The following is a 23,502-nucleotide window of genomic DNA, read 5'->3' as shown; positions in this document are numbered from 1 at the left end:
CGGCGAAACACAGCGCAAGCGCTGTTTCACGCAGGTTTTCTGTGAGAACGTGGTATTTATCCGGTCGAGCCGGCCCATTCGTGCCGAAGCATGGCTCTCCCACGTATAAAGTGTTATGTAGTTATTACAGTTCCTTCATTATTTTGTCCTTTTTCATCACAATACCTCCTTTTCCGGGACTCATAGAATCTTTAGTTAAATTGGGTCAATGGTGAAGAGATAGACACACCGACTGACAGACATACGCACTTTTGAATTCATAACATTAGCAGTATAAATATTAGTAAGCTAACATAGAAACACAATCATGAAATAATTCATTCTTACTATTCAGAATACAAGCTATAGCGTAAAGATCTATTTTATAAACCGTAAGCCTAAAAGTCCTTTGTTTCGAGAGGGGTTTGAGAAATATTTCGCAGAACTATCTATGACAGGGGTTCGGTGTCATTTTATTTCATTTCCCTTCTGTGTTTGAGCAACACACTACGGGACGTTTTCGGGAATATCGCCTCAATTTCATAGTTATTGCATTGAGCCGCAGAACGAGCCAGTTTCCTGTTCTCTTCGGTGGAAAATATGTTTACCTGCCTGTTGCATACTGTTGAAGTATTTGTATGGATTATTTTTAATATTACCACAGTCTGTATGATGTAAAGGTTATTTATTGTACTGTAGGTTCTTCGTAGAATTTCATGTTTAGCATTATTGAAACACACTTTTCTTGTAACTACTTCCACAATTATACTTATAAACAAAAGTTTGTGTCTCAATTGGCATAAAAAAAAATATCAACTTTTTACAGCGTTATGAAATAAATGATTTTTATCACATTTTCTTTTAGCTAAAATTAAACGATCTCTTAATTATTTCATTCAGAAGATTTTCACTACAATATTTTATCGTCAAAGTTTGAACATTTCGGAAGCGGAAAACTCTACAAAAAATCAGCAGTCATTTTCCATTTCCGCAGTGGAATAACTGCCAACAATATAATGAGTAAACGACATTAATTCATATTATACATTTCTTTTTCTTCCCAAGGAAAAAGTAGGATATGACAAAATATCTTCTTCTTTATCTCTGTCAAAAATGTTAGAGCAACAAAAATAAAATTTTATATTATAACACCTACGTACTTTTAAAATTAATACGCACGATCTATTTTCGTTGTTACCCTCAAACTTTTTCCAAGAATTCCAATCGCTTTGTTCAACAGAACCTTACCGAAAGGCCCTTAACACAACAAGGGATGAAATATTAGATTCTTGAATATTTTGTATATTCATTTACTTAAACCGCCCTAAACTAACAACGAACTAAAACTACTTCCCTTGAGCTACTTGACCGGCGAAAACTATTTCAAATTGATGAAAGAAAAATACAAAACCATTACTAGCTACCAATGGATACGAGCTGTATTGTACGAGTTTCAAAAACAAACAGATACTTTTTCAAGTGCCCACTTAACTGTAGTAGTTACCTGCAGTCTAGTATGATAGTAGAAGCCTGTATTTATAAAGGTTGGTTAGTTATATACAACGAACTTTAAGTGACTTGTTAAGAGCTGGAGTTTTTAACTCTGCTCTAATTATTAAATTATTATTATGTGCGTTGATCCACTATTTCTAAATTGGAAATTAAATCAATTTTTTTTATAGAACTTGATGTTTTGCAACTTTGTATAATAAGCAAAGTGACATCCCGAGATAGTCGTACATTTTTTCACGAAAACAGGAATCTTTTCTTGTAATGCACTCTAAAAAAAAATCTACCTATATCAGTTTTGAAGCCCATCGTTACAAACAAAATTTTCCTCTTTAAAATTTTAATACAACCTCACAAATATTAGATTTTTATTACCAATAAGCCGTGCTATCGAGAAATCGCTAGCGTGTAGTTAAGCCTTGAGAAGGAATTAATATGTACAAACTCCTAAGTTATAGGAGCGATTATCTGGCTCAGATAACAAGAGGTCACAGTGCCGTTATTCACACCAACTAATGACAAATTTAGTTAACCGTAATGGGACTTAACTTTGTTGGATGGTGATTGATTTTATATAGGTCAGTTGAGCGATAACATAGTATTATAGTGAAGTTAGAAAGACAATAAGAGTTTTATGAATATCCTTTAATTTCTATTCAGGGTTTGATGTTAGATATACTTATAGTTTACTATAAAATATTATCTATAGTTTTATGTTTGTTTTTAAAACTGCAAACCTTCAAGAAAAGAGCGTATTCCCTCTTAAAAGGCCGGCAACCCACCTGCAGCTCTTCTGATGTTGCGAGTGTCCATGGGCGGCGGTAGTTGCTTTCCATCACCCGTTTGCTCGTTTGCCCCCTTATTTCATTAAAAAAAACTTTATTCACACACATTTTTACTTGTTTTAACACCATCGCAGACACAATATATGCATTTTCAATTGTTATGCGGCAGCCGGCTGTCGTTTAATTTACGGTTAACATTTTTGAGAATATGGAAGGTACGAGAGTTTTCTCAATATCTTTGTTACCTTCTCTTCACGTTGGCTTTAAAAGTTTTCGTAAGCAAAACCATTTTTTCTGACAATTAAGATATTCTTGCCAAATCCCTAGTCAGAAGTTTCATTAAAAAAATACTTCTGCTGTCTGCAATATATCTTAATGATAAATATATTCTGTAAGTTAGGAGGAACGCCAGCAGCTTATCACTGGATTTATATTTGACGAAGATCATAAATTACAGAAACTTAGACAACCCGCTTTGTTACTACCGTAGCTACGACCTCTATATTTGAATTGTTAAATTAGATCGGAGAAGACTCACGTACAATATTGCTAAGTGTTATCTATCCTGAAATATTTTAGACAGTTTAATAATATGATACAATGTCCTGAATTTTTATAGAAAAGTTTATTTGTTCAGGCTCCGAAACTACTACACCAATTTTGATGAAATTTAGCAAAGACAGAGCAGTCCATGGGAAAGGATATAGATACCGCGGATACTTTTTGTATTCGTGCGGAACCCAGAAGTTCTAATAAGACTTATTTTTCATAATAATGAAATTTTCTTTATTGAATAGGAATATAATATTGTAACCTTTTCATAATCATATCCCTCGCTGTGTTCACGAGAGCAGCAAAAAATTGGGATCAAAAACTATTATTTTATAACCAGTCTTTCAGTTCCATGAATGTATTGGACGTATTGTTAAAAGGGTAACATATGGGAGTACTGACGTAGCCTCACCCAGGCCGATCGGCAAATTTTCCACTTCACTCGTTCTGAATGGTTATTTCACTATTCAGCAGCTAGTGTGACTGATTATGGACATGGTTGACGCTTAAATCCTCTTTATATCGCTCTTTATCCAGTGCATGGTGTCTCCATTTGCTATTTGCAAGCTTAATAAAAGTATTATTCGTTCAACAAGTCAGTCGTAAGAACACTGTGAAATAAATCATTGATGTGAATTTTTAAGAATGCAGGTGACCCTAACTTGACTACATACATAAACCTAAATCTCAAAATCTGTAAGGTCTAGAAAACTGTTTATTTTTACACAAGTAATTTCAGTTCATGAAGATTAAATGCTCAAGACGAAAACACGATTACTGAAAACATGTTCGATAGTTTTTTTTTTACAAAAAACCTTGTTTTAGACACATTTTTGCTTGGATCTTGGAAGTTTGCTGTCTTTTCTTTAATGTTTTTTAATATCTAAGGCGTGAGTGTGAAGAAAGAAGGACGATATTTGATTTTTTAGGTCAGTAGCCCTCTTATGATAGAAACCAATTTTACTCTACTCTCCAATGAGCGAAATGTTCTGAAAATCGATGTAGGCGCGACAACACATCAAAAAGAAAATAAAACACGATACAAAATGATATATTTGTATTACTATATTCTATTATAATAACAAGAACATGTCTTTTTAATCTTATTACAATATACGATCCTCGTATGCGAGGGCGCCTATATAAAATAATGTAGTAAATTAATGTTGAGAGAACTCGGGGTGTATTTCCATGCCGTTTATTATTTCAATCAGTTTTCTTGGCGAAGAATTTTAAGCTCTCGGTACTGGTGTCAAAGTTTATTTCGCATTGCTCGCCGAACTCCTTGTATGATATCTGGTAGACGCAATCCATGGCGGCCTTTTCGGCGGCGCGCTGGGCGGAGGCGCTTGTGAATATGCCTCCGGTCACAGCGAAGCCCAGCTCCTTAGCGAGGGACACCCTGAGAATATACCGAAGGTTGATAACTGATTCGTTTATTAACATAATATTATTATAGGGAAACTGTAGTGAAATTGTGATTCGTAGATTTCATTTCAAAGTATTTTTATATTTTTCGCAGTGCAGCGACTGTTTCAAGATTAGTTATAGTATATATTATGTCTATGGTTATATCTAATCTTTTGATATTTAATGTCAAATTAGTCATAAATTTGACATTAAATGTCAAAAGATTAGATAGTCAAATTAGTCATTGATGTGTTTTTAGAATACTTTGTATTCATTGCTAAACACGAAATTTCTCTATATTCTACGAATATATTAGTTGAAACATTAATAAATAATATTTATTCCTACAAATATTTGTAGGAATAAATATTATTTATTAATGTTATTTCCAGTATCAATATAAAAAGCTTCATTAATCGCGAGTTCGTGCACAAACAACGTGACACGAGAATTTTATATATTAAATGTTTTAATAATAACTATATAGTTATAACTATATAACTATATAGTTATTATTAAAACATTTAATATATAAAATTCTCGTGTCACGTTGTTTGTGCACGAACTCGCGATTAATGAAGCTTTTTATATTGATACTGGAAATATTTTATATACAGAAAAACAACGTTTGCCGGGCAGCCAGTTATCACATAAATTCTTTTGCTACAATATTTTCTCTAATTTCGGTAAGTTAAGTTGTTTCGGAAACAAACTTCTTCACCGAAATATTGAAGTCTTGAATTCCGTATTGTCTCAGAATCTGAAATACCCTCGTTAATTAGATTGATGCGATCGTTGTCTGCGATCTGGAATTTATCAAATTAGTTGTGGATCCATTTATAGATCCTTCTGTTGTTTGCGGTAAACAAATAACAGACGCTTCTTCTTACATTTCCTTGGCGTAAACAGTATATATTCCCAATTACCTTGTTTTTGACAAAGGTATAAACAAACACCTAATGATACTCGAATTGATTTATGATACATACTTATATTATTAATACGAAAGTGTGTCTATCTGCTTTATTACTTTACGCTGAAATTGCTGGGCTGATTTTTACGAATATCAGTATCATATCAAATACTTTACGTCCGGGGTATGTCCTTTACAAAACATAGTAATTATAATATTATGTCATTCCATTTTTCACACCACAACCCAAATTAAAATCAATTACTGACATATAGACACATTTTTGCTTTTATATTAGTACGAGCTTTTGTCCGTGGCTTAATTTTTGTAATTATATAATAATAATAAGTATTATTATATACTTACAAACTTTCATCCCCTATTTTAACCCCTTGGGGTTGGAATTTATCAAAATCCTTTCTTAGCGGATGCCTACGTCATAACATCTACCTGCATGCCAAATTTCAGCCTGATCCATCCAGTGGTTTAGGCTGTGCGTTGATAGATCACCATGTCAGTCAGTCACCTTTGAGTTTTATATATATAGATATTTAGATCTCTCTCACCTACACTTCAACATCTCTACCGCGATGCCCAGAGTCCTGTACTCCGGCAGCACTGACAGACCGGCACCCATTAGATATTTGTCCACGTGGTATTGCTCGTATATTGCCGTCACCTTCATAGCTTCGCTGAACATACGTAGAGATAGCTGCCCCGCTGTTGATTTTGGCTGAAAAATTGTATGAAGAACATTTAAGGCAATGTTGTAAAATAAAGTTTAAGTAGTCATTGTCGCTGTAAATACTATAGAATAGCCTTATGCTCAGTACTCACATATGGTTTTGCTCGATAGTTTTACTCCAAATCGAGTAATAATAATTACTGTGTGGACCGCAAAACTCACAGCTCGAAGGCTCGCATCGAGCCGGCTTGATGTAATTAAATGTATCGATTTAGGCGCTTTGTAGTCGACGGGGCGGGGCGGGCCGGTCGATTTCGCCGCGAACGATAGCACAAAGAGAATCCTATATTACCAACGCACACGGCGGGCAAAAAGACCGCGCCGCTGGTGCCCGACGGGCACAGGCGGCGCATGTCCGCGGCTGCCCGACGTGGATCACACAAACCAGTTTACATGCAGTAACGCAGACGACGTGTGCTTTGTGTACGCGGCGCGGGCAGCCGCAGACATTGACGGGCGTACGCGGCGAAATTGACCGGCCCGCCCCACCCCGTCGTCTGCAAAGCGCCTTAGAGTAAAACTATCGAGCAATGCTGAATGTGTGGACAAAAGCCAGAGCCGCGGGTTTTGCTCGATATTATTGTTGAAACTTCCTTCTAGGGCTGTCACAATATGGTCTTCTGTAATTAAGACGAGATTTCTTAATTAGTCTCAACGAAATTTACAATTTGCCCTCAATAAATATTTACTACCCATTAATTACTCTGCTATAGCGGAAAGTAAAGAAATTCGAGAGTGCTTAAAACGTCTCGGGAACAAGAGCAATATATTTTTTCATATCATTCAGGAGCAAGGCGTCAATTTATAGCGGAATCGTGCTCGGCATTTCTTTGTAAACACGCAATTGTTGGAGTGCTCCCCTGGGCATTATTTACAGAATAATTTTATTGCGATGAATCATTTTGTTTGGACCATTATTGTGCTTTATGATCCAATTTTGATTTTTGATTAGACTTTGATTCATTGCGTGCAAAATCTTAAGGTACTTTTGAGACAATAAAGGACTATGGATTAGTAAGTATATCCAAGTACATTTATGATTTTATGCGCCAGCGAGTGCTTCTATTACTATATTATCGCTGGCCACAGATATCAGAAACAATAGAAATGCTATCAATATCAAGTTAGTACTATCACTACCAAAGCTGCATTGCAGCAAAATTATTATCATATTAAGCCCGTTACATATCAAAGCTTTTGAAACCATTATCGCTTAACCGAAATTAATAAGCGGTTTTGTAATTCACTTATCATTTCGCATGTCCTTTGCTGTACAATTTTGCAGAATATGTTAAATCTTTCATAGACCAATTTATTCAATTAACGAATTTCAATTCTACTTTATTAAACTCAATACGGATGAATATTAAAGCTATTGGGATCGGATATTTTCATTTGGTTTCAGTGAGATAACTATTCAATTTGTCGGCACAATCATAAACACAAATCCGGTTTTTTCTAAACGAGAAAAAGCTTTAAAGCTATTATTATTTAATTTTTCTTCCATATTGATATTATTATGAAAGTAAGAATAATTGCTCCCTTCAAAAGTCTTCTCCAAGTAAAAACGTCACCACAAAGTCCCGGCGTAATGTATTTCTTTCAAGCAGGCCATCCGCGCTTCGTCTCGTAGAAGTCGAAACCAATGTCCCCGCAAGCTATAATATTCTTTCCTTACGTGAGAAAGTCCCCTGTTTTCTCAAGGTGGGATGAGAGCTTGTACGTGAAGTTCAACATTACCGGGATATGCTCAACGAAGCGGTCCCTCTCCTGAGGCATGCACATGTTGACTCCGACCAGCGTGCGATCTCCATCCACGAGGAAACAAGCCAGACTCATCCTCTGCTTCACGATATTTCTCAGCAGCACCCGGTACTCTTCTACCGCTAGGGGCTCCTTCGCTGTACCTGTCAAATGTGTCATGTTAAAATTTGGCTAATGATTTATAATATCACTAGCTTTTGTCCGCGGCTTCGGTCCCCTCCGATTCCTCCGATCCCTTATTTTATCTCCTTAGGGGTGGAATTTATCAAAATTCTTTCTTGGCGGATGCCTACGTCATAACATCTGACTGCATGCCAAATTTCAGCCCGATCCGTCCAGTGGTTTGGGCTGTGCCGTGTGCGTGGTAAATTATAATATATTCAACACATCAACTCCCAAGTGGCACCCGGCTGCCGCATACGGTTATTGAATATCTATTGTGTCTGCGATTCCCATGATCGAGATATTATTCAAATTCAAATACTTCAAATTCTTTATTAAGCATACAATAATATACAATAGTATAAAAGCTAGGTAGCGTACATCACGTCGTCTAATCCCATGCTAAGTAAAAACTTGTGTTATGGCAATCAGACAACAGATGCACGCCGAACAATTTTATCCTAATATATATATAAACTAGCGGCCCGCCCCGGCTTCGCATGGGTGGACATTGATTTTTAAATAATTTTTTTTCAATCTTTATAATAGTCAGACATACGATATCGCAGACTTTTACGTTGATATTAATGTCCTCTATAACTTATAAGACTCTAGTACATCACTTTGAGTCTATAATTTATAAAGCTTACAATATATGGAATATTTTGGTAGTTTTTTTACACCATTAACATTAATGTTAATACGATTCCCTTTTTTTCTCTAATTAAATAATTATAGGCTATAGCCTATGTTCAGCAGAAATAGTGTAGATTTAAAAATATGCATTAATTATACTTCCATCGGCATCGTGGGTATCGCAGACACAATAGATCTTCAATAATTGTTATGCTGGCAGCCGGCTGCCGCTATTGGAGATTTATAGAAATTAATTATAATAGCAATCAAAAATAATAGTCATTCAAAACGTAATGAATTAATGAAGCACTATATTATTATCCCATCAATGAAGCGGCACCCGGCTGTCGCATAACTATTATATTATAAATCTATTGTGTCTAAGCGATTCCCATGATCGAGGTAATAATAATTAATATTTACGTGGACTCTCCGGGCGAGCACACCCGCGCGGCGCGCCTTGACGACGCCCAATTCGCAACGTGCAGCAGAAATCGTAATATTTTAATTTCGCCATAACATTAAAACCAAACGTCCAATTTTAATCATTCAAAGACCAAATATTATCTACATTAACTGTACTTAGTAATGAAATAATTTATTTTGATAAGAATGAATGCCATGAGTAAAATAAAGGCATTTAAATGTAGTCCAAAAACATTTCCAGATTTTTTAATAAAAAAAATGGTTATTGTGCCTCACTCAACATAGATAGGTATATTGTGTCGCGGACTTTTTTCTAGATATTTAAAAGATCTACAATTACTTAGAACATTTTATGGTTCTATATTTTATAGTTTAGGCAGCGTACGCGAAAAAAATAACATTTCTGGTTGATTTTTTACACCTTGCGTCCGAAAATCCCAAATATCTTATGGAACCCTATTATTTTCCAAAATAAAATTTAGCCTATGTTCAGCAGAATTAATGTAGGATTACAATGGTAAAAATTTTTTTCAAATCGGTCCAGTAGTTTCGGAGCCTATTCAAGACAAACAAACAATCAAATCTTTCCTCTTTATAAAAGTAGTGTAGATTTACACATTCACACACACAATCACACTACACTTTATCACGTAAAGACTTTTCTATTTCTATCACAGCAGAATTATTAGTTTTTCCGTTTCGCTCCTTTTGCATTATTTTGGGAACAAGTGATAGAGACAATGGAGCGGTCAGACGGAATTTTTACATGTTCGAGTTCTAGTTCAAGCTGGAAAGCGTTACTTTTTTGTATATATTACATTAAATTATGACATCTACTTGCGTTAAAATACTGTAAAATGCGACAAGGCTTTAAGAGGATTCCACACCGCCATTTTTCCATACAAACGCTGTCCCCTGTTTCCTCCCTGGATAATGCCGGTAGAGTTATAATTTTTTTCCTGAATATCTATGGCCACTATTAGCATGTCCCTATGTTTTCTTTTTTTTCATAATTTTATTATTAAAAAAGATAAGAACGTCCAAAAACCCAAAAAAATGGCCAGATTTTCCTTTGTGTTCAAACACCCAGAAAACAAAACTGGCTAGCATATACAAAAAATATAAAACATAGGAACACAGCTCAAGCTTTGTTTTAATTCTTAAGAGGATACACCAGGGGCTAGAGAAATGAAAAAAAAGTACGTGTAATATCTATAGCTGTCTCCCTTACCTCAAGCCTATACCGCAGAACGCGATAGAGACAACTGCAGAAAATCCAGAAAATCAACGATTCGTTGTCCCCTGATTCCTTCTCCAAAACTTAACCGATTTAAGTACTTTTTTCATTAAAGATTAAAAAAAGGCTTGAGCTGTGTTCCTATGTTTTGCTTTTTTATGTATAATCTAGCCAAATCTGTTTTCTGGACGTTTGAACACAGCGGAAAATCTGGCCATTTTTTTGGGTTTTTGAACGTTCATATCTTATTTAATAATTAAATTATGAAAAAAAAGAAAACATAGGGACATTGTATTAGTGGCCGTAGATATTCAGGAAAAAAAATATAACTCTACTAGCATTATCCAGGGAGGAAACAGGGGACAACGTTTGTATGGAAAAAAGGGCGGTGTGGACTCCTCTTAATGAAAAAAGTACTTAAATCGGTTAAGTTTTGGAGAAGGAATCAGCGGACAACGAATCGAAGATTTTCTGTTCTTTTATTAAAACTTTTGTCGTGTTGTCTTTATCGCGCTCTGCGGTGGGAGACTTGAGATTGGTGAGACAGCAATACATTTTCAAATACCTATTTTCAATTTCTCTCGCCCCTGGTGTATCCTCTTAAATGAACGTGGGCGGTGGCGCTGCTGGTAAATGAGAACTGTCAAAAATGGCGTTTTTGTATGATGGCAGCGTTAGTTACTTTTTTCGCCACGTTCATTTAATGCCTTGTCGAACTATAAATCATCCACGCAATAACCAATGATACTTAAGATATCGTGAATATTACGTTCACCAATAATTCTAGTCAGAAAATGTGCACAAACATGTCGTTTGTAGCTTAGTTTATAAGAAAATGTCTTCCATGAGTTTCATCCGTAGAACGCAAAGGTGATATTCCCTAGCAGCTAGTAAACGATATTGCACTTTAAAAAATAAAAAGTTAAAAGTGGCCAAATCGTGTGAGTAATTAAGCAATTACATTTTAATTATTCGCTTGCTAATTTGGCGGTTCACTTGAACGTGTCATCGTTTTAATTATATTTACTTTACGTAAGCTGCTTGCTCTACGGAATTACGCCGAATTAAATTAATAATCAATTAAATTTTTATTTCGTGGTTTAATTACTTTAAGATGGCACTTTTTCAAGTCTAGTTTTTCAAGTAGATGTTCTAAAAGATCTGAAATGATATTGATTGTAATTATACCTGCAGTAGTCCACCAAACGTCTTCTCTAATGTAGTTTCCGAGCATAAACTCTACGGCGTCCTCCCAATACGATTCTGGAATATCTTCAACTACGAACGTCAGTTTATCTCCATTCTCTAAAATCCTTTCAAAAGTGGTCCAATTCTGCGGGTACTGTCGCGCAGTCATTATTTTTTACTGCCTTTAGAGGAATCTGAAAACACTTTTAGAGTGCTGGAGCTCTGAATCGAGTCTGAACTGCATTCGTTACGCGCTCGTATACAACGCCTAAGGTTGAGAATATCTGAGATTTCATTACGGTTTATACAGCGTGCTCTTTGCAAAATATTTCAATTTAAATCTGTATTTATGCACAACTTTCATAATGAAAATATTAAAAACTTATTATGATTTTAATTTCTATAATAATTAAAAGACAGACATAAGTTACTGTGAAACAAAAATCAACTAGGTACCCTTGTAAAACAACATTTTATTTTGTAATTCAAAATAATGTAAGCACTAAACGTAATGGGTACAAAAGCAAAATTTATATTATAATTTATCGTGAGATACATCATACAGCATTCTAGTTTGCCCTTAAATCTAGACGGAAATTCTCGTAGCACTTGAACTAAAGGAGCATCAAGCGGATTATTACGCGCTTCGTGTAAGCAAAACCATCGTTTCAAACACACCAATATTGCTGTAGATATGAGAGCGCGGCATGTAATCTACTTATTCGAGCATTTAGATTCACTCCACTGGGTTTCGATATCGTTTTTCTAAAGCGATAACATTTCGATATTGCGACCGCTACATGACCCTGTTAAAAACTCTTTAGGATCACATGGAGTGACAAGAAAAATGAACAAAGATAAGTGTACGTTAGTGACGAATTCAAAGATTCGTACAAGTAAAGATTTTTTGCTTTGTTTGAACGAACAAGAAAGTCTGATCTATTTTTAAGGGCGTATTTAGGGTTGAAGTTTATGTATAGAACTTATTTCAGTATCAAAATTTATACGTAAACGTGTTTCTATATTATGTTAGCTCCTAACAAGCTGTTGCACGGATTTTGATATAATCGGGTACAGAGATACTTTTGGTCCCTGGAATGGACATAGAATAATAGTTTCTGTCCTAATAAAACTCGAATCCTGCGTAATTCGCCGTAACAAAGTTGCGGGAGATACTTTAATATTAAATGTATATAGATTGTATAAAATTGAGGCCGTTATCAAGTATTTTTACGTAAATTCAGGAACATGACGCGTCTGCTAGATATTGTGTTTGTAGACATCCTCAATGTTTACCGAAGCTGTCGCCTGTCGAAACACAACACGCTCGATTGTTGGATTAAGGAAAAAACAAACACGTACAATGTTAATTCTTGGATGTAAATTCGTATCAATGACTATCAAGAATTACTTATATTTGTACAATGTTTACACTATAAAAATTAATTTTATATACTTAGGGTGGGTTGCACCAACTTACTATAACTGTAACTTTAACTATAACTACAATGCAAAATTTAAAATATTTGATTAAAGTCAATAATGGACGCCATAATATTATTTAACGATAACCATAGAGCTCGACAAGGCTTTAAATGAACGTGGGCCATGGCGAAAACAGGAACTAACGCTGTCATCATACAAAAACGCAATTTTTGACATTTCTCCTTTACCAGCAGCGCCCCCGCCCACGTTCATTTAAAGCCTTGTCGGACCAGCAACAGACATATGTCAAATTCTGTGGTCAAAGTAAAGGTTAGAGTTAAGTTAGCCTTAACTGTAACCATAACTTTGGCTGTAACTATAACTACGTCTCTGGTGCAACCCATCCTTAAGCTCAGTCGTGTTCTTGAAATCAAACTTACACTTCACGAAGGCAAACTTACAGCACAGTATAATTACTGCACAGTTTCCTTTTTTCATGCTATTTATAATTGGTAGATTCTCAATAAATATTATACTATAGAATTTTTTTTATTGTAAGTATCTAAAATTATTTATGTGCATAATTTTCTATAAAGTTGGTCTTTCTCTTATTTTTGTTACTGTACCTTAGGACTAAGGTCATAGATATATAGATATATAGACATAGGCTTATTAAATAATCTAATTTAATAAAATATGGAGCACCATGTATAAGAAATACTTAAAGAAGGTCACGACAAAGTATTCCGATATCTGTTAATGATCCGTGTACGCTGCGGTTATGTTATTGTACGATCTGTATTATTTTACATAATGTAATTATCAAATACAAAATATAAGCGCCATCGAAATCGAATACTACGAGTGTATGTTTATTATAAATGTGAAAGTGGTGGTATTTCTTAATTATTCCGTCTGTGTATCAGTTATCCATATACTCTAACAGTGGTCAGAGAAAAGATTTTTGATGAAATTAAAAGTAAATAATATAAAATAAATAAATTTAAAAATGTTTGTATTTCAAGCCCTTGTAGGTACTTTTACTCTTAACCTAAAGTGGGTTAAGAGTAAAAGTACCTACAATACTATCTTAGAGATTTTTTATAGATTGGCTTAGTTTCTTCTTGCTTCCTGTTATTACTGGCGGACGTAGTATTATACTGTGGGTTATATCGTTTTAATTAAATCTATTTAAAAATATTATAACCGAATCTCTTTCTTTTACCGTATCTACATAATGTACCGGCAAAATAGCTACACCTATGAAATAAAATATTGCATCCGAAAAAGTAACGGTAGTCGGGACTATTAGCTAAAGGCAAACATTTCTAAGCATTCCAGAACAAGATTAATTGATGCCGATAGTGACGTTGGTTGCGGAGTCTATCTCAAGCGCTTAATCCCGTTCTATGCGGGGTTAGGATTGGCTTGGCTAGGACACAATGACGTTTGCGTTTCCACATGAGAGCCCAGCGTTTCGATTAAAAATTAAGACTCGCTCCCTCTCTTTGTTTTCGTTTGGGGTGACTGGTGGGTTTGTTAAGCTTTGGGTATTTTTGTTTAAAATACATTGTGATGAGTATCAAATTGACATAATAGTAATTAAAAGATGGCTCAGCTTCTTGTTTTGTTTATGAATGTAACATGGATTTTCTTGACCTAGAATCTTGATAGATCTGACTTTCAAAAATTATAGCTTTATGGGTTTTGGCAAAAAATTTCGAGTGTACTATATTTTGTGCAACTTAGCTTCCACTATCCTCAGGTTTAGTACGCGTCTTCTAGAGCACACCTGTCTTGTAGCTCGCCTTAAGGTGGATTGGGGGTAAATTAGAACAACTTAGAAAATCCATGCAGGATCTCTACTTTAAAGCAACCCTTACCATTTACCCTTGGATTCAGCACACATCCTTGAAGCACACCGACGCTTAAGGTTGTGTGCTCCATTCCCACTACATGACAACCATTATCCTCAGTTTCAGCACGCGTCTCCTGGAGCAAACCTGCAGCTTGCTGGCAGGTCTTACGTGGCCGTACTAATTTAGAAATTTTATGCATTTTAACAGCATTGGTCCTTGAAGTACGCCTACTACTAATTTATACAAATTTGTGCTCTATTTCCACTACATAGCACCCATTATCGTCAGGTTAAGCACCCGTCTCCTGGAGCACACCTGCAGCTCACTGAAAGGTCTAGCGTGGCCGTACTAATTTAGAAATTTTATGGATTTTAACAGCCTTGGTCCTTGGAGTAAGCCTATTGCTTACTTATAGAAATTTGTGCTCTATTTCAACTACATAACAAGCAATATTATCCTCAGGTTCAGCACCCGTCTCCTAGAGCACACCTGCAGCTCGCTGGCAGGTCTAACGTTGCCGTACTAATTTAGATATTGTATGCATTTTAACAGCATTGGTCCTTGGAGTACGCCTATTGCTTACTTATAGAAATTTGTGCTTTATTTCCACTACATAAAATTCATTATCCTCAGGTTCAGCACGCGTCTCCTGGAGCACACTTGCAGCTCGCTGGAGGGAAAGCGAGTGGCGGCGCTGCTGGTGTGCGGCGGGGGACCGGCAGCGGCCGCCATGGTCAGCGCCGCCGCCCGCGCCGGCGTCCCCGTGCTGCGGACTACACCCAACTTCCTACAATTCTCTTACACTCTCGCTAATGTAAGTTCATTCCACACTCTTGCTACTTACACTTTGATAATTAATCAAAAACATACAAAATTGTATAACTTTTATAACCGATGTCTTTTAGCCGGCCCCTAGACGATCAATTGTATTATCAATATCACGCTTCAAATTTGGTGAACAGTTTATTTGACTATTAGATTGAAGGCGCGCGATGTTCAATATCGCACCGCATTGCGCAATAAAATTGCTCGTCTAGGGGCCCACTTAGGCTACGAGAATATAATATTATGACTGACGCTTGACGTGACTGACTATTGACATCTCATTTGTAAGATCAATAGCTGTTGGTAAGGTAGAACAAGTTTCATAATAATTGTAAGTTATACTGATTATATACTAGCATACATACATACGTATTATAAAACATAAAAATACTAATTACACAAATTGCCGAGATGCCCTTTTGTTTGACTTCGTCGCAGTCGAGTTTTATACCTAAATGGAGTTTCAACAAATACGAATTTCAAATACTTAATGTTATTTTTTTAATAAATTCAGACTGTTTGTTTCAAATCAACGTAACCAGCATTATACAATGTATGTCATGCGGAAATTCTGTGATGAGTTTTCCGTAAACAAACAAAAACACAAAGATTTTGAATGGGATGTAATTTTCTAGTAATTGCGATTCGACGACTGAGCTTAATGGATTTTGGGACAAACATTCTCTATGATCTGAGTCTAAGATTCAATACGACACAAACATAGTCATCAGCCAGAATTACTACAGTATTAATACGTATTTGATTCTACAACACTAGTAGTAAGATAATTCCAGTATTTGATTCCACAAAACTGGACCATCTCGTTGGTTGCTTTTGAAAAGTTTCCAGCTGTTGTATAATATTATCAATGTTATGATTTATAAAAGTGCTTTCAATTTCTATCATAACTTCACTTTTTATTACTTTCTTTATGCCGTGAGGAACTAGGTCGAGTACATAAGAATGAAATGCTACTCCCGAAGGCTTTTCTTTTATTTTAATTTATTATCCAATACCTTTGAGATAGAATAAAAAAATATTTCTAAACTTTAAGGCAGAGCGCCTAGTCACGTTTTCCGTATGCGATTTCCTAATGTGGAATTTCTCATTAGACTACGTTCGTTTTTTTTACGCGCGGACGTCCATGATATTACCCCCACGTCCAAAATTATAAAAGCGCACATTCCATACATGTACACATCCGAATGTATTCGGATTTCCGAATACGGAAAATGAATTCAGAAAACGTGTTTATGCGGCCAGGACACAATGTGACGTGTTAAAAATATGCGTTGAAATATGAGATTTGAATACCGTTCGACTTAGACTAAAAAATAAAGCTTGTTAATAAAACTGCAAAATAAAACTTCAATCATTGCCTAACAGAAAACTGTTGTAACATTTTCACTATTATTTATTTCGAACAAGGTTTTACTGTTTATTATTGAGCGAGTGCGCTACAAATTGATTGACTGCTTTGAACTTAATTAATTTATTTAATGGAGCATAATACTAATATTATGATGTACTTTAATATTTTCCATTGTTAAATGAATTTAAAACTTGTATTTAAAAATTCATTGTTGATCCCTTAAAATCCAATATGAAAATAATAATTAAAATTTTTAATAATATTTTTCACTTTAATTTTTAGATATGGGTTAAGCATAATATTAGTTTGCATATTTCTAAAAATATACATCAGCAATCCACATAAGGCCATTTAAATACACGGTATCTCAAAATGTAATGACGGACACTTAAGCAGACTGATCCCCATTTATAACGCACTTACATTTATAGCAACCCGAGGGGCGATGATAATATTATCTTCAGTAATAGAACCTATTTTTCACAATCTTTCATAATATCAGAATTTAAATAAAATTTTAACGGTAAAAATTTGGGATGTTTATATCTCTTTGATGTATGTTCGATAGTATTCGTTAGTTCTAACGGTTTTAAGAAAAATAGTCTCTAAATTTTTGACACAACGAAGCCAGTTATTAAATAATTCGCCAAGAAGATTAATGTTTTTTTTTACATTTAGGACATTCTTCCACTGGAGATACGTCTGGAGATAACGATAAAAGAGATCCTACATGCTTTGAGGTCAGTAAAATTATTCTTACACAGTAAAATAAAGAAAGCTAGCGAAGGCTTGAAAATCACAAAGAATATTGTATTCTTCTTACTTAGTCTATATAAATTATTTTTTACAGAGCCACTCTCCTTCACGCCCATTGGCATTCTTTTACTTTGCTCGCTGAAGAGGACATATATTTGACCTTAACACTACATAAGGACTTGTATTCAATACTCGCTTCCCAACCTCTCAACCCAAAATGGCTCTCTCTTCCGACTAAATACACACGTCGTGCTATTTTCAGGTAAGAAAGAAACTAAAAGGTATGTAGAAAATATAATAAAAAATTAAGTTAGTATAAAATATACAGCACATTTTAACCATGGATCTGATGATGATGTTAAAATGAACAAAACGATAGAACTGTGTAGAGAATGTATCGCATATTGTTCACATGAAATGCACTCTCTGTCATTAAGCCCACAGTCGTTGATAAATCACTTGACATACTCGCGCAGGCACAATGTCATTCTAAATTACCTAGTGCCAGTACGTATCTCGTTTTACGATCATCTATTCTATGTAAGTATTGTATTTATAGCGCCATGGCATAATATTTTGTCTAATTGACCTCCACTCGCATATTCAATGTGTCTCGACACCGGTGTTCGATCCTTTAATGTCATGATGTATGGCATATTTTATCGACATATTGATAAAATTTGAGAGCAGTTTTATCTTTCTCTCACGGTTGTAAAATGGCAGCCATTTTAGTTTTCCTCGGGCCTTCACACTAATCTGACCGATACTTCTCATTTAAATATCCTATAAAGATAAAAAAGGTCTCATTAAACCTTTGGACTGCGCTAACACAGCAATATGTTATAATTTTCGTGGAATTAAATACAGAAAACCAAATTGTTAGGAAAAAATTGTGATTTTTTTAATAAATAGCTTTTTGTGAAAAATCTAGAGCATTAAACTGGTTATTTTTTATTTTAAAAAGATAGAGGAGTTTTCCATCTTAAATAAATTTATATTATACTTATATGCTCTAAGTCAGATAGTTTAGAAGTTGTAACAATAATTTTCTTATGAAGTATTGGTCAGATTACTATGAGAGCCAGATATTTTTTTTTCAAAAGTTACAGAAAAAAATGTGATAACCAATTTCTCGATAAAATATGGCCTACATCATAACCTTATAGGCTCGGACACCGGTGTTGGGACACATTGTATATTATTTCAAAATCTGTACGGTAATAATATTATGTCAATGACTGGTGATGAATGCATTGCAACAATTTTCAGAGTAGAAACGTCGTGTATCAAGAGGGCGACTAACCCCAAAAATCAAACATCGTCCTTCTCTCTTCACACTCACGCCCTTCTTTCATATGCCAGGTGAAAAAGAACGACGCGGATTCATCGCCAAATTAGTTTTTTCTCAATAACTCGATAAATATACAACATTTTCAAAATCCGCTAGGTCGATCTCTTAATGATAGAATTTTATACAATGTGTTAAAATATTACTTAGTTCAATGCATGGTTATGGCAATAAATGAAAAATTCGTGAAAATTAGATGCATCTTTGTGATTTCTTTCTATCGAGAAAATTTTAAGATATCGTATTTTTGCTCAGATCGGATTTTTGGAAATATAATGTAGTATCTAATTTTAGAAAATGAAACAATTCGGGCTTATTTTCACGTATAAAAGTGAATTATAAAATCGACATTTTAGGGTTAGTCGCCCCCTTAATAATATATTTTATTAAATGCATCGAGGTCAAAATAATTTCATACATTTTAATTAGCCTCAATGACATTTTTATTTTCGAAATACATCACAAAATATTTCATACCAAACAGATATAAGTACGGGAAAATAATATATTCGTTTTATAAAGATAAAATGATTTTTTATGTTCCTTTTTCATAAAATATGTTATTTACCTTCTTTATTTTGTAGGCGACTGGCTGAAATATCAAGATTGACCCGAGGTGTTGTAGTCTTGATATGCGACGCTTATTATGCCAAGCTTGTGATGAACGAAGCTAAGCGTCTCAATATGCTCGACGGACACTTTTTCTGGCTTTGGATTGATGCATCGAAGGAATTGAATTTATTTCGAGACACTATTAACAAAACGAATTTCTCCGAAAATAATGATTTAAAATTTGAAAGCCTAAAAAGAATGGATGATATTTTATCTAATGAATATGTAAAACGCATGAAACGACTAGAGGAAGACAATAATTTGTTAAAGAAAGGGAAGCTGCCTGATGCCTTGGGAAATCTTAATGTTATTTCAAATATTAGCATAGATAATATGGAATCTTTACATGAAAATAATAGATCAGAGATTTTAATTTCTAGTCGTGTTAGTAGAAATGTTAAAAAAAGTGAAACACATATAAATAGTAATTTAATGAATATAAATATTAGTCAATCTTATGACACTAGTCGTAATATTAGTTCAGAAAATGTAAGGAATCATAATGTACATATTAAAGGCGTTGAAACTTCTAAAATTAAAAACATCTCAAGTGAGAAAGAAAATATGTCTTTACTTGATAGGAATAAAAGTAGAGAAACTAGTTCTAGTAAACTCAAGAATGAGTCATTTAACAAATATGTAAATAGTATAAATACAAAGAGTTTGTATGATACACGAAGTACATTATTAAAAGAAAAATTAGGTAGCTACAATGATATTTCAAATGTTAGAGATAATAACATATTATTTTCAAGTGATATTAGTGATTTCATGGTGAATCCCACGGTGCATACTTCTACAATGAATAGAGTAAGAGAAAGATTAAAATTAGAAGAAAATCATTTTATGATGGATCAAATCTATGATGATATCAATACAAGAAAAAAAGAAAATGTATCTACTGTTATAAATAACCTTCCTATAGGTCTACTGGCATTATATCCACAACCTCAGAAAATCGGTAAGAAATTATTCCTGTCTTCAAATCACTAGAGAGATGGCAACAAAAATAATTAATGCCAGAAAACAGCTGCTGTCGCTGTTTTAATAAGTTTTACAATTGTAGGCCCGAACATAAGACAATGAAAACAGAGATTATTATTTTTTAAAGTTGCTTAGTGCTTACTTTACATAATATTTTGGAAAAGTAATATGTAAGCATTTTACTTAGTGTAATAAATATTCATAAACTCATTGAAACATTTTTTTTACAGATGCAACTTTTGCAAAGGCAGCTGTTCTATTAATAGTCGGTGCTCTTCGAAGAGTGCTAAACGCCTGTGATGCTTGGTCGGCCCAAGCCCAGTTCTTTAGCGATGCTACAGCCTCGTGTTGGAATGAAGCGAGTGATGCAGCGACTGACTTTTCTATGGAGTTTGTTAGGTATGAACATTGAACCTAATTGTTATGTCATCTTTAATACAAAGTATATTATATTGGTGGACAATATCACTTATAACCAACATGAATTATTGTCTTACCAGTTTTTATTGAGCACTTATACGTTACAAAATAAAATATTATATCTACACTGATCGTTCCCAAATTGCTATATTGAAAAAATTGGGTAGTTAAATGGCCTTCCTTGTTTGAACTTTACCCTGACAAGTTAAATTCCTTGTCATTAATAATACACGTCAAACCCAACTTGGATCGATTAATTATTCCTAGCAGCTTTTCATGTTTTTTTTATTTTTTTAAGGCTGCTTTATTTTAAGCTATGCTTTGGACGTCTACTATATCATTTTTCAATTATAAGTAATTAAGTTTTAAAATAATATTAGGAGGAAGGTAAGAATTTTAAGAAAAAATATAGTGAATAGAGAATCTAGTCAATCCTATCCATGAACATCGAACAAGGGTAAGAGCATCATCATATTATTATTTTTAACAAAAAATTAAAACCGACTTCCAAGGTAAAAACAATAATAACATTCTTATAATATGAACTAAAAAGTATTAAATAATTTTTCCTATCTAATAGTGCCTTTTTCCGAATTCGGCTAAACCTCAACTATTTCAGTATTGGTCAGATTTTGAAGTATGTATATATATCCACAGCCGAATATATAACCTCCTCGTTTTTTGGAAGTCGGTTAAAAAGTAAATTGAGTGGTGAGTCCGACAATATAGGATAACTTTTACGTTCTTGTATCTTAAAGACGTGAGTTCTTTTATATCGATTGTAATATTGCTCCATAAAATCTCGCCTTTACTATCCTCTGGGCTACCATTAACTTTAAAACCTCCAAACAACTGGAGAATAATAAAAACTAACGAATATACTACAGTATGACGTAACAGTACTGAACAATAATATTTTATTTATATTAAAAGGGCCAGAATATATGTAATACATTTAATATTTTCCTTACATTGTTCTCTATTTAGGTTTATAAAAAATAATTTCTTACCAAATTTAAAATGAGAAACTAGATTTTTATAAATAAAATACAAATAAAAATCAGCGGTAAAACACATTGTACAAAACTAATATATTATATAAAATTCCAATAAGCCTCATTTGACTTTGACAAGGGTATATTCCATTAAATTGGAACCGCGACGCGGACGACGCTCCGTCATTCTACGTACTGGATTTGAGAGGAATCTAAAATTCATTATTCCATGATTTGGTTTGTCAAATCGCTAAAATTATTTAAGGTTTAAAAGGACTTACAGGAAAGGACATAGGACACTTTGTATCCGGGTTGCGGTCGTCATCTAGTTGCAAATAAATCTTTGAAAACAGGCTAGCAGATTTTAATTTTAACGTACTATGGTATTATTGCAATAAGTAATGGTATTATTGTAATAGTACGGTTGTTTAATGTTATAAACAAGTTCACAACTAATTTATTTATGATCAGAAACTATTCTACGATAGTTTAGTTACAGCTAAGTTCATTATAATAAAACTTGCTGCTCAAAACACTGTTAATTCTCTATTAACTGGATCCTAATAGCCTCAAGCGTTTGACCTGGTGTAACTTGTACTTAGCGTAACGCCAAATAAAATATGCAAGAGGTTCTTGTGAGAACTTTACTGATGTCCCTTCATGCCTCCCATTTCGTATAATGTGCAAATACCCATACTAATTATGTCCCATATACCCGTAATTACTTGCTTTAAAATTTTGTTTGCATTTTTGAAAAATAAATAAATTCTATGTTGGAGATAAACATAGCACTTCTTAATTGGTTTCAGTATCTTTAGAACCAACTGACTAAATTGGAATATGTCCTTATTAATTAACATTTTAAAAAGTAACAATAAATTTTCACTTAGCGCCTCTCCAATTGAAAAGTTTCAATGATGTAATAAAATAAAAAATGGTTTTAAAACTTTTGCCTGAATGAAGTGACATGTAATTTATTGGTTTGCGCTTTTATTACATACATTTAACAATATATATAATTAAATTTTAATAATAATTAGTTAATAGTTATTACTTAAATATTATTGTGTTTGTTATAAATTTAATAATTCTATTCTTCTTTTCCAGCTCTGTTCTGTATTTCTTTCCCCGCTATGCAAATGGATATTCTAAACATCGTAAACTTTGTTTGAGAGCATAATGTATTTATTGTGTTTGTTTATTGACAGTGACTTATGAGCCCTTCAATTTTATACAAAGAATATTAGTTTACCGAACAATCCGACAGCGTCGTCGTAACTCGGGAGTGCCACAGGGCTCGATTTTTGGCACCGAGCCAAAGGCTGCATGAGTCGACGGAACGATGCCTATCTATTGACATGATAATGGATATTTTTTTTTGCTTCATCCAGAAATAGGGATAGATAAATAGGTCAGGTCAATCGTGGCGCTCTGGAGTTCCCGAACTCGTTTATCTTGCGTCCACCAAATGTCAAACGAAAATCAGGATATTGATTAATCATGATTATCCGGTTTTTAGATCTAGTCATTATTCGATACTTTGCTATTTTAACATTTTTTTTGAGTCACTTTATTAAACGTATATATAGTTTTTGCAAAT

The 23,502-nt window shown here is 34.1% G+C and overlaps 2 protein-coding genes across 3 annotated transcripts in view; one reads left to right on the top strand and one right to left on the bottom strand.

The window, feature by feature from the left end:
* LOC121730993 overlaps positions 1-23,502 on the top strand; it is a 145,888-nt gene that overhangs the window by 101,396 nt on the left and 20,990 nt on the right. For both annotated transcript variants that reach the window (XM_042120272.1, XM_042120273.1), the window contains exons 4-8: positions 15,224-15,404; positions 17,466-17,527; positions 17,638-17,805; positions 19,476-20,464; positions 20,718-20,886. In XM_042120272.1, coding sequence (XP_041976206.1) covers positions 15,224-15,404; positions 17,466-17,527; positions 17,638-17,805; positions 19,476-20,464; positions 20,718-20,886 — 1,569 coding nt within the window. The remainder of the gene's footprint in view (positions 1-15,223; positions 15,405-17,465; positions 17,528-17,637; positions 17,806-19,475; positions 20,465-20,717; positions 20,887-23,502) is intronic.
* Positions 3,868-11,564, bottom strand: LOC121730995. Its single transcript, XM_042120274.1, has 4 exons — positions 11,307-11,564; positions 7,634-7,800; positions 5,715-5,881; positions 3,868-4,227 (listed from the first exon to the last, which is right to left on the bottom strand). Exons 1-4 carry the CDS (start codon positions 11,473-11,475, stop codon positions 4,032-4,034), a joined length of 699 nt encoding a protein of 232 aa, XP_041976208.1. The 5' UTR covers positions 11,476-11,564; the 3' UTR covers positions 3,868-4,031.

The sequence above is a fragment of the Aricia agestis genome, chromosome 10 (assembly GCF_905147365.1).
Source record: "Aricia agestis chromosome 10, ilAriAges1.1, whole genome shotgun sequence".
NCBI lineage: Eukaryota > Metazoa > Arthropoda > Insecta > Lepidoptera > Lycaenidae > Aricia > Aricia agestis.
This window is presented reverse-complemented; position numbering and strand designations above follow the sequence as displayed.

Coding starts and splice junctions, on each gene's coding strand:
- LOC121730995 (XM_042120274.1), bottom strand. CDS start 11,475: ATGACTGCGCGACAGTACCCGCAGAATTGGACCACTTTTGAAAGGATT. Junction 7,801..11,306: donor CGTTTGGTGGACTACTGCAG/GTATAATTACAA, acceptor CACATTTGACAG/GTACAGCGAAGGAGCCCCTA. Junction 4,228..5,714: donor GTAGAGATGTTGAAGTGTAG/GTGAGAGAGATC, acceptor GTATATTCTCAG/GGTGTCCCTCGCTAAGGAGC.